General features: G+C 45.2%; 1 protein-coding gene across 1 annotated transcript in view; it reads left to right on the forward strand.

Annotated features, from left to right (window-relative positions):
• LOC144728244 (uncharacterized) overlaps positions 1-13177 on the forward strand; it is a 40147-nt gene that overhangs the window by 13923 nt on the left and 13047 nt on the right. The window contains 5 exon segments of the mRNA XM_078607550.1: positions 4363-4437; positions 6821-6870; positions 9200-9253; positions 11375-11525; positions 13010-13092. Of these exon segments, the coding sequence (XP_078463676.1) occupies positions 4363-4437; positions 6821-6870; positions 9200-9253; positions 11375-11525; positions 13010-13092 (413 nt within the window).

Below are 13177 nucleotides of genomic sequence, written 5' to 3' on the forward strand. Positions count from 1 at the left end.
CAACAGTATAGATCTCGTGACGTATATCAACATTAAAAAAAAAGTTGTATTAGTTTCTTCGTCCAAAAACATCAAAGTCAATATCATTCTTGCAACACGTGCAATGCTGCACCACATTTTGCCAAATAAAATGCAAAACACAGTCCTCGCTCTGTTATGCATGAATGTGCTCTCATTCACATAAACAAAACCTTCCTTTTTTTGAAACCTGTTATTCCTTAGGAACCAATTTCTTTATAAAGCCGGCTTCAAAACGGGCGTGATCTTGGAATATAAAACACGTGTGGCGTTTGAGCAGTGCTGGCATCAATTACTATACCATGCCGCTGCTGGAGGCTTGGTCACGTTTCTCCTGGTTTCTTGGAAAAGTCTGCAAGTTGTGTGTCTATGGCGGGTTGGGGGGGGCAGGGTGCAGCTCCTGGAAGGTAATTCCCAGTAAGGTCTCACCGTACCATGTCCCATCCTTATTCCTTCACCTTTATCAGGTCCCAGGTCAAAGTGGTGAGGGCCCAACTCTATGGTTGAGCTGGGCCGTAGTGAAGGGGCAGCAGGTGAGGTAGTCTGTGCCAGGCCTCGTGTCCTAGGGGGGGGGCTCACAATGAGCCGAGGTTGGCCTCAGAGGAGGCCACAATTTTCCCTGGGCCTTCAAACACGTGTTAAACTATAAAGCTTTTAACTATTTTTTTTATTTACCAGATATAGCTCACTGCACTGAGCTTTATCAGAAGTGACCTGGCCACAAATGATAGCCCAATGAAGTGGCTTATCACGTGGAAATGTATAGTCTAAACGCGTGATCTTGATTTTAAATGTGGAGGGAAAAACCGGAGGACCCGGACAAAAATCCACGCGACCATGGGGAAAGAGACACCGCAAACTCCAAATATGCAGCAAGCGTCAGGGTCGGGATCAAACCCATGCCCTTCCTGTATACCAGGCGAGGCAGCTAACATCTCGCCACAACAATCAAGTTATAGTACTGTATTGTAAAACGCAAAACAAATTTGGTCAATGGGCCTTCTTTAATAATATATACTGTTGACATACTGCATACTGTAATTCAAACACATTTACAGTCCTTTATATACATCCTGTATATGAAACAGCATAATACATACCTCGCTATTACCATCACTCTGCATGTTTACACGACTTATAGAGCAAAGGGTAATTGCATATACATAATTACGTCGTTATATTCATAATATTACGTCTGGATAATATGTTTTAGCATACTAAACATTATTCGTGAAAAATCTGAGCAATGTATCATCTTTCATGGTAAATAACAGAAGTAAACCAGAGGATGTGGAGAAAAATCCACGTGACCACGGGGAGAACATGCAAACTCCAAATATACAGGCGTCAGGGCTGGGATCGAACCCACAACTTCCTGTATACCAGGCGAGGTAGTTAACATCTCGCCATCGTGGTGCCCTTTCAGCGGCCCTGCAAATGAGCATTCGCCATGGCTCATGACCACTGGCTACCCCAAAACCTATTCTCGATAATTCCATATTACCTTGCTGGGGCCAAGTCTTATTTGTAAGCCCGATCACTGTTGACCTCCCATAGTAAACCTCCGAGAGGATGATGGAACTGAATTTGAGCTCGTGGCTTTTCCATTGGGATTCATGCTCACAATCACAGTGCAGTTCTCCATTGGCAGATGCTCATCCATTATTGACAGATTGTACATTATTTTATTATATAGTATTTAAGCAACAGTGGGCAGGCAATGAGAGATGTGGGTTTATATCTACTCTCCAGCTGGTGTTCTTTGGGACAAAATGGGAACTACATTTTTATTCCACTCCCCAACATGATTTTTTTCGCAGCTTTTATTAAAATATCCATACATTGCAAACTATACTATACACACCGACGTGGGCCAATATGGAGCAATGTTTTCTGGAAATATGTATTTAATCATGCCATCTATGGTCCAGTTTAAAACTTTCTGAGTCTCAATAGTAAAATGTGGACTCTCCAACAGGCAGTACTCTGCAGATGAGACTTGGATTGTTTAAACTGGTCTGGAGTTTATCTTTAAACAAATGCGGTGGAATACATTGATTCACAAGGCCCATAGGCTGATGGACTACAGTGTTATATTATCCACAATAACGTTTTTTTTAGGGTTATATCGCATCAATATTAATGTCGTTAAACCCACCACCATATCGCACAGTCATATTTTTCGTTTGATTGTGAAGGGCATTTCCACAAATTAGACCTCAGTGAAAATTTCAAAATCTTCTGAGTATTCCTTACTATTTGGTGATTGTGCTTGGGCAGTGGTGCACAAATGAATAAATACAAACTCAGCTGTGAAAAAGGCCCATTGACCTTCTTCATAGTATTATATACTTTTTATTTTTAAGTATTACATTCTTTTTCTCTATAAGGTAGTGTTATTGACAAATGTGTGAGTTCTTTTCTCATATATGCTCATAATACATGTAATATGTTGTTTTTCAGTTAACGATATCTGTATATTAAAATATATGACTCATTACATGGAATATGACCGTGTGGATGGAAAATTCCTATGTTTTATACCATGGCATTTATGAGCATTTTTCCATTTTCCAAAAAGATGAACAAATTCACGGTCCTAATTGGTTGAAATACTTTGCTCATTTCAAAATCACTTCATGGTTATGCTCATAATTATGCCCATATTGAATAGCAATAATACTATTTGTATTGCCCTTTTGTTAATCCACTGCTGGATGAAGGCCAGCCAGCACTATATCGTTATTGGGGTTTGTTTAACCATACTTCACCACGCTGGTCAGCGCACGGGTTGGTGAAGTGGACGTCCAGGACAAGCAGTTCAGATGTCGCTCGCCACTTATATTAATCGTGGCGGGCATCCAATTTGGGTCGCTGGGTTAAAATAGCTCGGTGCACTATCCACTGAGCCACCCGCTCTTCCCACCACCCACATCCTCAAAAAGTGTCGGAAATGTTACATCCAAAATCGTGGAACTGCCCTTATGTGATTTAATTACGGTGGACCTTGAGCTGAAAGTGTAGCATGATGATGGATGATGCCATTTTTCAGCATCGTATTGGTTTTGTGTAGCCGGTGACCTCGTTTCGGGAAGTCGAGCGGTATGAAACACAAGCAGAGACGCCCGCTGTCTGCTCACACTGGGGGTGTGTTTGGGTTCACTTTGTACATGTGACATTCTTGCAAAGGAATGTGTTGGAGATGTAGAGACTGCCTGCCCCTGGGGGATTAATTTAATTCGAAACTCGTTTAAATTAAACAAGCGGCAGAAAGCTCTTAATATATCCCTGGAGATAACGCGCGTAGGAGGACTGCACAGGGAGTTATGACTGTGCTCGCAGGTATTTTATTCTTTAGGGATCTGACATGCTGGCTTGAAGGAGTACGCAACTCTAAGACTAAATAGCTCCTAGTTCACGGATGCTTACCCAGTAGGGATGTAATTATTCCATCAATTACATTCATAGTTGAAGCCACTCCAGGCGCTTGGATGGGCTACCGCCATGCACAAATTATGGATTGTCATAGGGCTGTATTTTAAACCTGCGCTTCACGAGGAAGCTGAGCTATTGCAGCCTGTTTCTTAAAAAAAAACACTTGGCAAGCCGATTGCTTCCAAGTTTTTTCCCCAGCATATTTCTTGAAGAGCTTCATTGCATCGTGTAAGACTTACACCATAGAAATGGTCACTGTGATTTTTAAACCCTGGGCAACGGCGTGTGCATTGGGTTCTTGAAATGAAAACATTTCGCATGGCAATAGGAATGATGACATGACCCAAAAAGAGAAACACGTCATTGCTTGCAAGCCGACGTGATTGCCTTTTTTTCCCAAGGATAGTTTTTTGAGTGTGTAACTTTTGAAAGAGAGAAAAGTTGTACTTAAATGTTCGTAGAGGAATGCATATTTGGACCTTTTTTTGGCAGTGTCAAAGTATGAAAAACAGATGTGGTTAAAGAGGACATCGCAGATAAGTCTAAGCAAGAACAAATCACTCAGACGTTTTCTCTCAAAGAACACTCATTTGTGGTCATGGCTGTGTTTATGGCATTGTGTACATGTATCCCCTCGCAGGCTATAGCACCTGTTTTATTCATGGTGGTGACCACTCCACTGTTCGGGCTCAAATCCTGCATAGTTCCTGAAATATGATGAGATCAGGCACATTTCGGGTGATTTGGGCACATGTTCATGACTTAATTTTTAACAGAAATCGTGCCCAAGATGTTGATGTTTGTTGTGGCTTTGATGTGATTGAGATGCACACGTGTTTTCACGGGCCTGGCTAAAGGATGCACAGAGGTTGAGTGGGCTATGTGAACCGATATGTGTCTCTCCCGCAGTGGTTTACGAACATCGCTCCAGGCTGGAGAAGTCCCTGCAGAGGGAGAGGGGTGACCACAAGAAGACCAAGGAAGGTGTGTATGCGTGTGTGTCTGTACAGTGCACTCAATGTGCACCTAGCTTGGCACATGCGCTGTGGCGACAGCACCGTCACTTAGGGGCAAATGGCTACAGTGCACATGATGCATACATTGCGTAGTGTTTGCAGCAAAAAACAAATAACACGGCTTGGCAACCATTGGAACCTCATTTGCCAGTAACAAAATATGATAATTGGTTTTTTACCCTTTTATCTGGCAACAAAACTGACACCTTTTTTTATGACTCCTTGTAAAAAAAGTTTTCAGTTTTGTTGCCAGATAAAAGGGTAAAAAGACAATTATCATATTTTGTTACAGGCAAATGAGGTTCCAATGGTGTAAATGCTTACCCCGAGCTCTCATACTCTGATGGTTCATTGTCCATGAGTTGTGCACCTTTTGGCGTCATCTGGTCCAACACCATGTGAGACTAGGCTCTAAAGAAAGCTGTCTCGGGTGTGGACCAATCAATTTCAAGGATAGTGCATACATTATAATCTATGCATTGTCCTTGAAATTGATTAGAGTTTTGTTTTTTGTTTGCATTCCGACTGCAGGTATTGTGGTCAATGCAATCATGACTCCTTGTAAAACAGGTGTCAGTTTTGTTGCCAAATAGAAGGGTAAAAAACCAATTATCACGGCTTGGCAAGTTCAAATTGCAAAGCGTGATGCACAGAGCATACTTGGGCACGAGGGCCACGTAGCATGGGAAGTAGGCATGTACCGATCCGCTCGACTGAACTCTCCTTCCCTTATTATCCCTGTCTCATTCCAATGAATTGCCATGATTGTGGTCAAGATTCAACTGAAGCATCGGTTTTATTTTGTCATGTGCTATATTGTTTGTACTGTCTCATTTATAATATCTGAATTTCCTGTGCCGTTTCCACTGTCTCCTATTTGTTCCATCTTGTCCAAATAAACATGCAGCATACATTTGTACACGTCACTCGATGTATTTATCGTAACCGTAAAAAAAGATTTGCCGATGAATTGAGAAATCATGACATGTATCTCAATGTTTTGTGCGTGCAGCAAGGCACGTGTGGGACAGGCTGCAACACGCACGGAGGGGCGGCACGCACGTCGCTTAGAACGCAGCGCGTAGGCCACCGATGCTCAAACATGAGACGGTCATAGTAATGGTTTGCACAGCAAGTTGTTATCCAGTTTTGGAAGTGAGACACACCCAGAGCAAATGGGCCCGTCGGTACTCATGCATAAATACGCGCACCATACTGCTTGCTTCCTGGCCCACACAGGCATTTGTCTGGTTACCGGAGACCGATCGTCAAACGAAGAATAAAGAACACACGGGATGGGCCAGGCATGCCATGGGGGTGGGGGGGCACCACCGCCGCAGATAGCGCGACTCGTGACGCATGCACGGAACACGACGTGTGGCAGCAGACGACCGCCTTTGATGAATTTGGCAGCACCGTGCAGGCGGCTATTGGCACTCACGGCACGAGCCAAATGCATGGGGAACATTTAACCGCAGATGTCCAGGCTGGACGTTTACAACCGTGAACATTTTTCTTATTCTTTAAGACTGTCCCCACCTTGCCCCCTTCCTCAAATGGTTTGTCCTCGTTTGACACATGTAATTGCCATGTCTGCTGAAGGTGCTGGTTTCTACCTACTTTGCACATGACTGGTTCGCTGATCAACAGTGACAAATGATAGCAAACCCAACACTGCGGTTACAGCCTTAAATGAGTACCTGGTGCAGTGTGCAAGCATCACTACTGGAGAGACAAAGACGGTCGGGCGTGGTGCTGGTCATCATCCCCTCGTGTACCATTCTGACCTTCGTAGGCACTCACTAACAGAACTTTCCCCAACATTCATCTAAGGAAAGGTGTCGCTCGTAACGGCAGGTGCAACTGGGCAAGACAGAGTCTCCCTACTCAAACGAGCAACAGGCCAACAATCAAGTCGCTTGGTGACCCTGAACCAGTGGCAGAACTTCCACAATCTCATTACAGGGTCACATGTTTGTATAGGACTACAAACAAATCTGTATTCAATTTCATGACCCCCAAGGGATGCTGGGTTGCATTTACCCCTGAACTTGAATTGAACTCACAGAGTTGTGCTTGTGCATCAAGCACTCTACCCGAGCACCACACCAGGCCAGTGAGCAGGTAAGTGGGGTCATTGAAATGCCGTAGTGCTGGATTTCAATCTTTGTGAATGCAGAGTGGATCGCCAGTTACTCGGATTAGAGAGCATAGCTCCGGTCCATTACGTCATCACTTACCAAAGGTTACAAAACTGCTGCAGTAAAGCTCAGAGATTGCAGCCTTAGCGGGCGTGTTATTTGTGCCAAGGATTATCTGATTGAGGTTTTTTTTTTCTGTTTGCAATGCAGATTTTCTGCTCTATAAGCTGGAGGTGCAGGAGAATCTGAGCAAGGATAAGGTACTGCACCCATAGTGTCACACACCGACCACTCGCCTCCAACATCCCCTGCTGCTTTAGTGATTCATTTCGTGGCTGCTTTCTAGTTGTATATAAGCCCCATGTGTATGGAAGGTTGGGCCAAACTAAGCATTGATTATATCACGTATTTTTCCTGTCATTATGTTTATATGAGGGTGGAGCGGTGGGCACAGTGGTGAACCCACTTTGCTATGATGCCCAGAGGACCTGAGTTTGATTCCCAGCCATGGTTCATTTTAGTGGTGAGTGATATCTAATTCGGTCTTGGGCTCCCACCTTCACAAACCCCCACTGACCAATGTGGGGAAGTATGGTCAAACATCCTCCATGACTGACAACGGTGCGGGAAGACCTTCATCCAGCAGTGAATTAACAGAGGGCTTTAAACCATCATTATCACGTTCCTAAATCATAATTATCGTCTCTAAATTGAAAACGCATTTCTTTAGAACTGATTTTTGTTTTCCTCCCCCCAAAACCTCCGATTAGCACGGTTGGCTACGTATTTTTGTGAAAGAAGTTCAATGTACACATGGCTATTAACGATGGTTTAGTAAACCAGCGTACACACATATGGCTATTAACGATGGTTTAGTAAACCAGCGCACACACATGTGGTTATTAACGATGGTTTAGTAAACCAGGGTACACACATATGGCTATTAACGATGGTTTAGTAAACCAGCGCACACACATGTGGTTATTAACGATGGTTTAGTAAACCAGCGCACACACATACGGCTATTAACGATGGTTTGGTAAACCGTGTTTTGAAAATATATTGCCTAATGTTTTCTTAATTACATCAATACTGAACAGTATGCTGAAGCATGTTTTATCTTCACCAGGGCACACTAACAAACAAAGATCCCCCATGTAGCCTTCAACAGACTGTTGGGGCAAGTGCTGTTAGAGAGCAGTGCAATCATTCTCTTGGAAACTCGGTTTTGCTTTTACAGCAAGTTTAGCTGTGGTGTCATACAGTGCACAGCAGAAGAGCCACATCCCAGCTGGTGGTGTGGAGTACATTCACACTTGTGGACAGCCTGACCCACGGGTAGCGGAGGTGGATCCTGTAAAGCTTGCTTGAGGATTGGCGTGAAACAGGAATTTAATCAGGCAAGGAGAGAGTTCAGCACACGTGTGAGTGTGAATGCGACTGTCCTTAAAATAGGAATGCGGGGAGTGGTGGTGCAGTGGTTGGCGCACTGCACGAGGAACCCAGCAACTCGAGCGTGATTCCCATTCACCGCTGGCATCAGAGACGATTATCTGAACTGTTCCTGGGCTTCCCCTAGATCGACTCAGCCTCAAAATAGTACCAGGTGTGATGTGTACACATTCCCACTAGGGAGACAAAGGTGGCCAGGCATAGTGCTGGCCACCCCCCCCCCCCCCTTGTCTGCTGTGCTGGTATTTCTTAGGTACTCGCTAACAGCACTTGCCCCAAAAGTCTTTTCAGGCTATACAGGGGATCTTTGTCCTGTCTATAAAATTGAAACGTTGGTAAATGCATTAGTTATGCATGACCGCTAAACATCAGAGTCTGGAAGTGTGGGTCACAATGGTGCTAAACTTGACATTATACCCAGATAAGTACACGCGCAAGTAAAACTGAATGTACTTCTTTTGAAGTGCAAAATATATAACCACGTGTTCTGGCTTTATACCACACATTGCAATGTTGGCGAGCGAGCTGTAATTTGTTTGGTTGTTTGGGTTCTAATTGGTCCATTTATTTATTCATGCTTAAAAATAAGGAACCATCGTGTGGCTTTAGGGACAAATGTCATGATTATTTTTTAAGCTTCTTTCTGCTTAATATAAAGCACTGGGGTGGCTTTCATCTCGTTAGTGGAAATTCCACATTCCCATGGTATTGGCCAGTCCCTCCAAAGGGCAACCATTGTTGAGTTGACTTCCCACAAAGTACAGACAGTCCCCGGGTTACGGAAGGGTATGGTTCCCGAGAGCCATCGGTAACCCGAATTTTCCGTATGTCGGAAACTGAAAAATGTTCCCCCATAATCACGATAAATTCCATTTACCTTGATCCTAGTAAAGTTCGAGTGGAGGGCAGCCTGACGCCTCACTCCGCGGTATTCATCCGTAACGCAAACATTTCCACGTACCGAATTTTATTTCACATGATTTATGGGAACATTTCCATAAGGATCTTCCGCAATCCTGGGACTGTCTGTAGTGGTTTGGATGTACGTTATTATTTCAATATTAGGTTTTATTTGTGTGTTCTACTCGTGCTTACCACCGTGTGCATGCGCGTGTATCCACATGTTGCTTTCAACAGCAAGAATCATTGAACAGATACAACTCGCTCAATGCCCAGCACCAGATCCTCAAGGTGAGCCATCTCAGACTGGTGAGAAAGTGAGACTAACAAACCGGCACTGCACATCTTCAGCTCGCATACACGGACAGCCCTTTGCCAATCCGCTGCTGGATGAGGGCTTCCCTGTGCCATGGGCGTCGTGGAGGCTATTTGTCCGTACTTTACCATGCTGGTCTGTAATCTTCCAAACTGGACAACTCGGCCAATTGTGTCGTTAAAATATAAATAAGTGATGGTCATTTTCAAGTGGCTCACTCTTCTTTCTGAAAAGAGACACGATCTCTCATAACTCTCGCGAGTTTCAAGACTATCAACATTTAAATAATTCCTGAAAAAATACATTTACTTATCTGCTCCACTAATAGTTTGTCATGTAGCTCAGCACGCTCTATTTTAAGCGTTTCATGTTAAAGCTGTTTAAGGCAACCAGCCGCTGGCATCGGATGATAAGAACGGAAACCATGCATCATGCATTGTTTGGTGTAACGTCAACAAGCGTGCCGTGTTTCCATGACCACTGAGAACTGCTGGCTTGGTTACTTGAACCAGGCCGGACCAGGCTAAGTGCCATATTCCTACGGTAGTTCACCTGAGCCAAACCAATCAACAAGGAAGGATGGGGCAGGCCCGGCTGCCTGGTGCGGTTGAATAACCATGGCGCTGCCACTTTCACACTGGCCGATCCTGGAACCACTCGCGATAGCTCTGGGTGATCGGGCAAGCAAGTGGCGTGCCGTGATGTAACTCGCTTGGTTCAACTTTCCAGCCACTGTCCGCAGTCAAAATGCATGGCAGAAGATGGTAAAATGACCAGATTTTTAACTAGCAGCACGGTAAAGCCCCATCTAGCCCGGACGAAGAGAGGAGGAGTCCTGGTCCGGATGGATGAAGTCTGGTCAGCCACGACTGCATTTAAAATGAATGCGGGGGAAAAAAACTAAATCCCTGTATAGTGTGTTTGTCTAGCCGGTATGTAATAAATATGAGTGTGTGTAGTGTATACGCGTTGGGTGTGATTGTAAAGACCAAAAAAAAGTACGGTACGTATGTGTGTACTGTGCTGTACGGTCGTTATAGCCAAGGTACCCGAGGGTATGCTGCTCTCCCCACTCCTCCCTCATCCCCCACGACTCGGCCCTCCCCATAACCCCTTCCCACCATCCTCCACAGCTCCTCCCTTGCCGCTAACGTATTACAATATAAGTGCATTTAATCCAGTTTCATTTAAAGTACATTTAATATAGAATTTTGTGGTGCATCTTATTATGTCTTAACATTGTAAATGATGTCGTATGTAAATAATTGTGTGGTATTTGCTATGCTCTGGAATTTTAAATACATTTGCAGATTTTTTTAAAAACTATTTTCTGACTTGGTCCGGCTCAGTGGGAATTCAAATAGCCAGGGTCTGGCGAGCCTGGATCCTAATGGAGTCTAATCGCATACATGTAAACATTGATCTAAGTCTAAAGCAAACGTTTTGTTTAAACAAACCCTTCCTGACCTCCATCCCCAGCTGCAGTTGGCACGGAGGGTAAAAGGGGTGGCAGTGGCCAATTGTAGAGGAGTGACTGAGGCCCACAGAGGGCACACTTACCCAGGCCTTGGTGATGCTGCTGGGCCAGACCTGGAACTATTGGGTTCCAGTGGCCGAGGATACAAACCTCCACACCTTTGTGTGCTTGCTCATCTGGAATGCCAATATAAAACAACAAAATGTGCACCTATTGTTCTCTTTTAGCCCCCCCCCAACACATTCCATTCATTGGCCCCTCCCCCTCCTCCCCCCTTAACTTGTATTTAAGAACTTGTATCTTGGTATTTTGCCTCACTTGATACAGTAAATCTAGCTGTGACGGTCCCACCTGATGACGGAGACTTGTGTTGCCTCCGAAACATCGTGATTTATATTTTTATTTCTATTATTTCTATTTTATTATTTATTTTCACCTACGTGACTTTACCGAAAAAACCTAAGAGTATGAATCCTTGCAGTCACGAAAGCTTCAAATCTAGAATTAATGCCAATATAGCCGGTGGACTATACATGCATGATACGCATAGAAAAAGAACAAGGGTTCTGCTTATAAAACGCCACGACAAAACATGTATTGTATGCGTACACCACAACAGTCGCAGCACGAGGAGCTGAAGCAGCAGTACACAGACATCCACGAGCAGCACACGGTGCTGCAGGACACGCACGAGCGAGCGCTGCAGCGGCACCAAGAGGAGCTGGGGCAGCTGCAGCAAGACAAGGACACCGAGATCAGCTCCCTGCACCGTGAGCCTCATCTTGTCCTGCCCCCCCCCCCATTCCACCCATGTCTAAATTAATTGTGTAACGCTTGACATCTTCCACGGTGGACTTGTTGTTGTCTGGGCTGAGCGCCATAGGCGACGGAGTGTATAATTGAGCCTAGGCAGGCGGCTCCTCCCAACATTTTTGAGCCAGGGAACTGCGGCACTCTGAAAAAAAATCTTCCCCGTTTGAGAGCGTTCGTTCGTGTGCTCGAACCAAGTAAATAAAAACTCGGGTCACCCGGTTTGAAGAGCAAAGTGCCACCTGCTGCACTGCCAATTGAATACGAAGCAGTCGAGTAAATACAATGTGATACCACCCCTATCCCCTGGCTCATGGGTCTCACATTACCTATGCCTTCAATATATTATGGACCTTACCCATGATAAACTGACTGACCGGCTGATATTCCCTTCCACTGCCACTACCATCCATTCACTGTCCTTTACTCAGCACCTGCCACTCAGAAACCATGCCACGTACATGGCAGCACGTATGCGGCACATTACACACAGGGTGCAAAAACATCTTGAGGCAGCACTTTGCGTCTCGCAGCCTGTTCTTGGAACCCTCCGCCCAGTTTGCCGTTGCTATGCTATGTCCGGCACCCTACACCACAGCACGTGGGCCCCTCGACACAGAGCACTTAGCACTTTTCTCTTCCACAACTTGTGTTCAGCGCTCTCTATTCCATTCTATTTACAGCTCTCTCTACTTGGTACTTTTACACTCCTGCACCTGACAGCGGTGCGGGGTGTGTCAACAAACACTGGCACTTAGCAAACAAAGGTGGAGTGGTTGCAGTGTCCCCCTCACCACTACCCTATGCTGGACACAGAGCTTCAGATGTCAAGCAGCGTTTGCATCAGGAAGTGCGTTTCCCTCCCCGCTGCATTTCATATCCTGAATCCCCAGATGGATTTTGCTCCTTGGAGGCTGGTTTGATGGAGCCCAGATGTAATTTTAGCAAAGGAGTAGACACATGAGTGGCTGCTGGTGGCCACATGGTGCCATCTACGTGTTTACATGTGCTTTGTGCACATGCGATCCATTTATTTAGGGCTCCCCCCCCCAAAAAAATGTATATGTGCCTGTTGTCTCCGTTGTTTGTCTCTCTATGTGCCTCTGTGGGTATTTGTTTCTCTGCCCCCCTGTGTGTATCTTTCTTCTTGCTGTCTTTGCCTCTCGCTGTCTCTCTCGAGCGCCCCTCTTCCCCTCATCTGCACAAGGCCTCGCGTGACGTTGAGATGGTACTGTGGCCATGTGACAAAATTGCTTGAATGTCCCCCCGACAATCAACCATTTTGTGCTTTACGTTTGAATAATAAAGCTCCCCTTTTCGCGCTGCGCTTGCTGCTTGTTTATGTCCTTGGCATGCTGCAGGGGGCACGGTGGTTTCACACACAGGTGCTTGCTCGTGCCGTTGCATTTTTAACGAGCGGCTCTTTGCCCGTGTCGCCATGTAGAAAACATGTACAAGCTGCGGGAGGAAGGCAAACAGCTGCGCAAGGCTCACCAGGACGTGCACAATCATCTGCAAGAGACCCAGGTGACTAAAAATTATTTTTATTTTTTACTCGGGTAAGGCCCACTGAGCTATATAGCCTGCCCACAAAATGGTGGCTCAGAAGCGA

This window comes from Lampetra planeri, chromosome 28, assembly GCF_965212315.1.
Source record: "Lampetra planeri chromosome 28, kcLamPlan1.2.h2, whole genome shotgun sequence".
Taxonomy (NCBI): domain Eukaryota; kingdom Metazoa; phylum Chordata; class Hyperoartia; order Petromyzontiformes; family Petromyzontidae; genus Lampetra; species Lampetra planeri.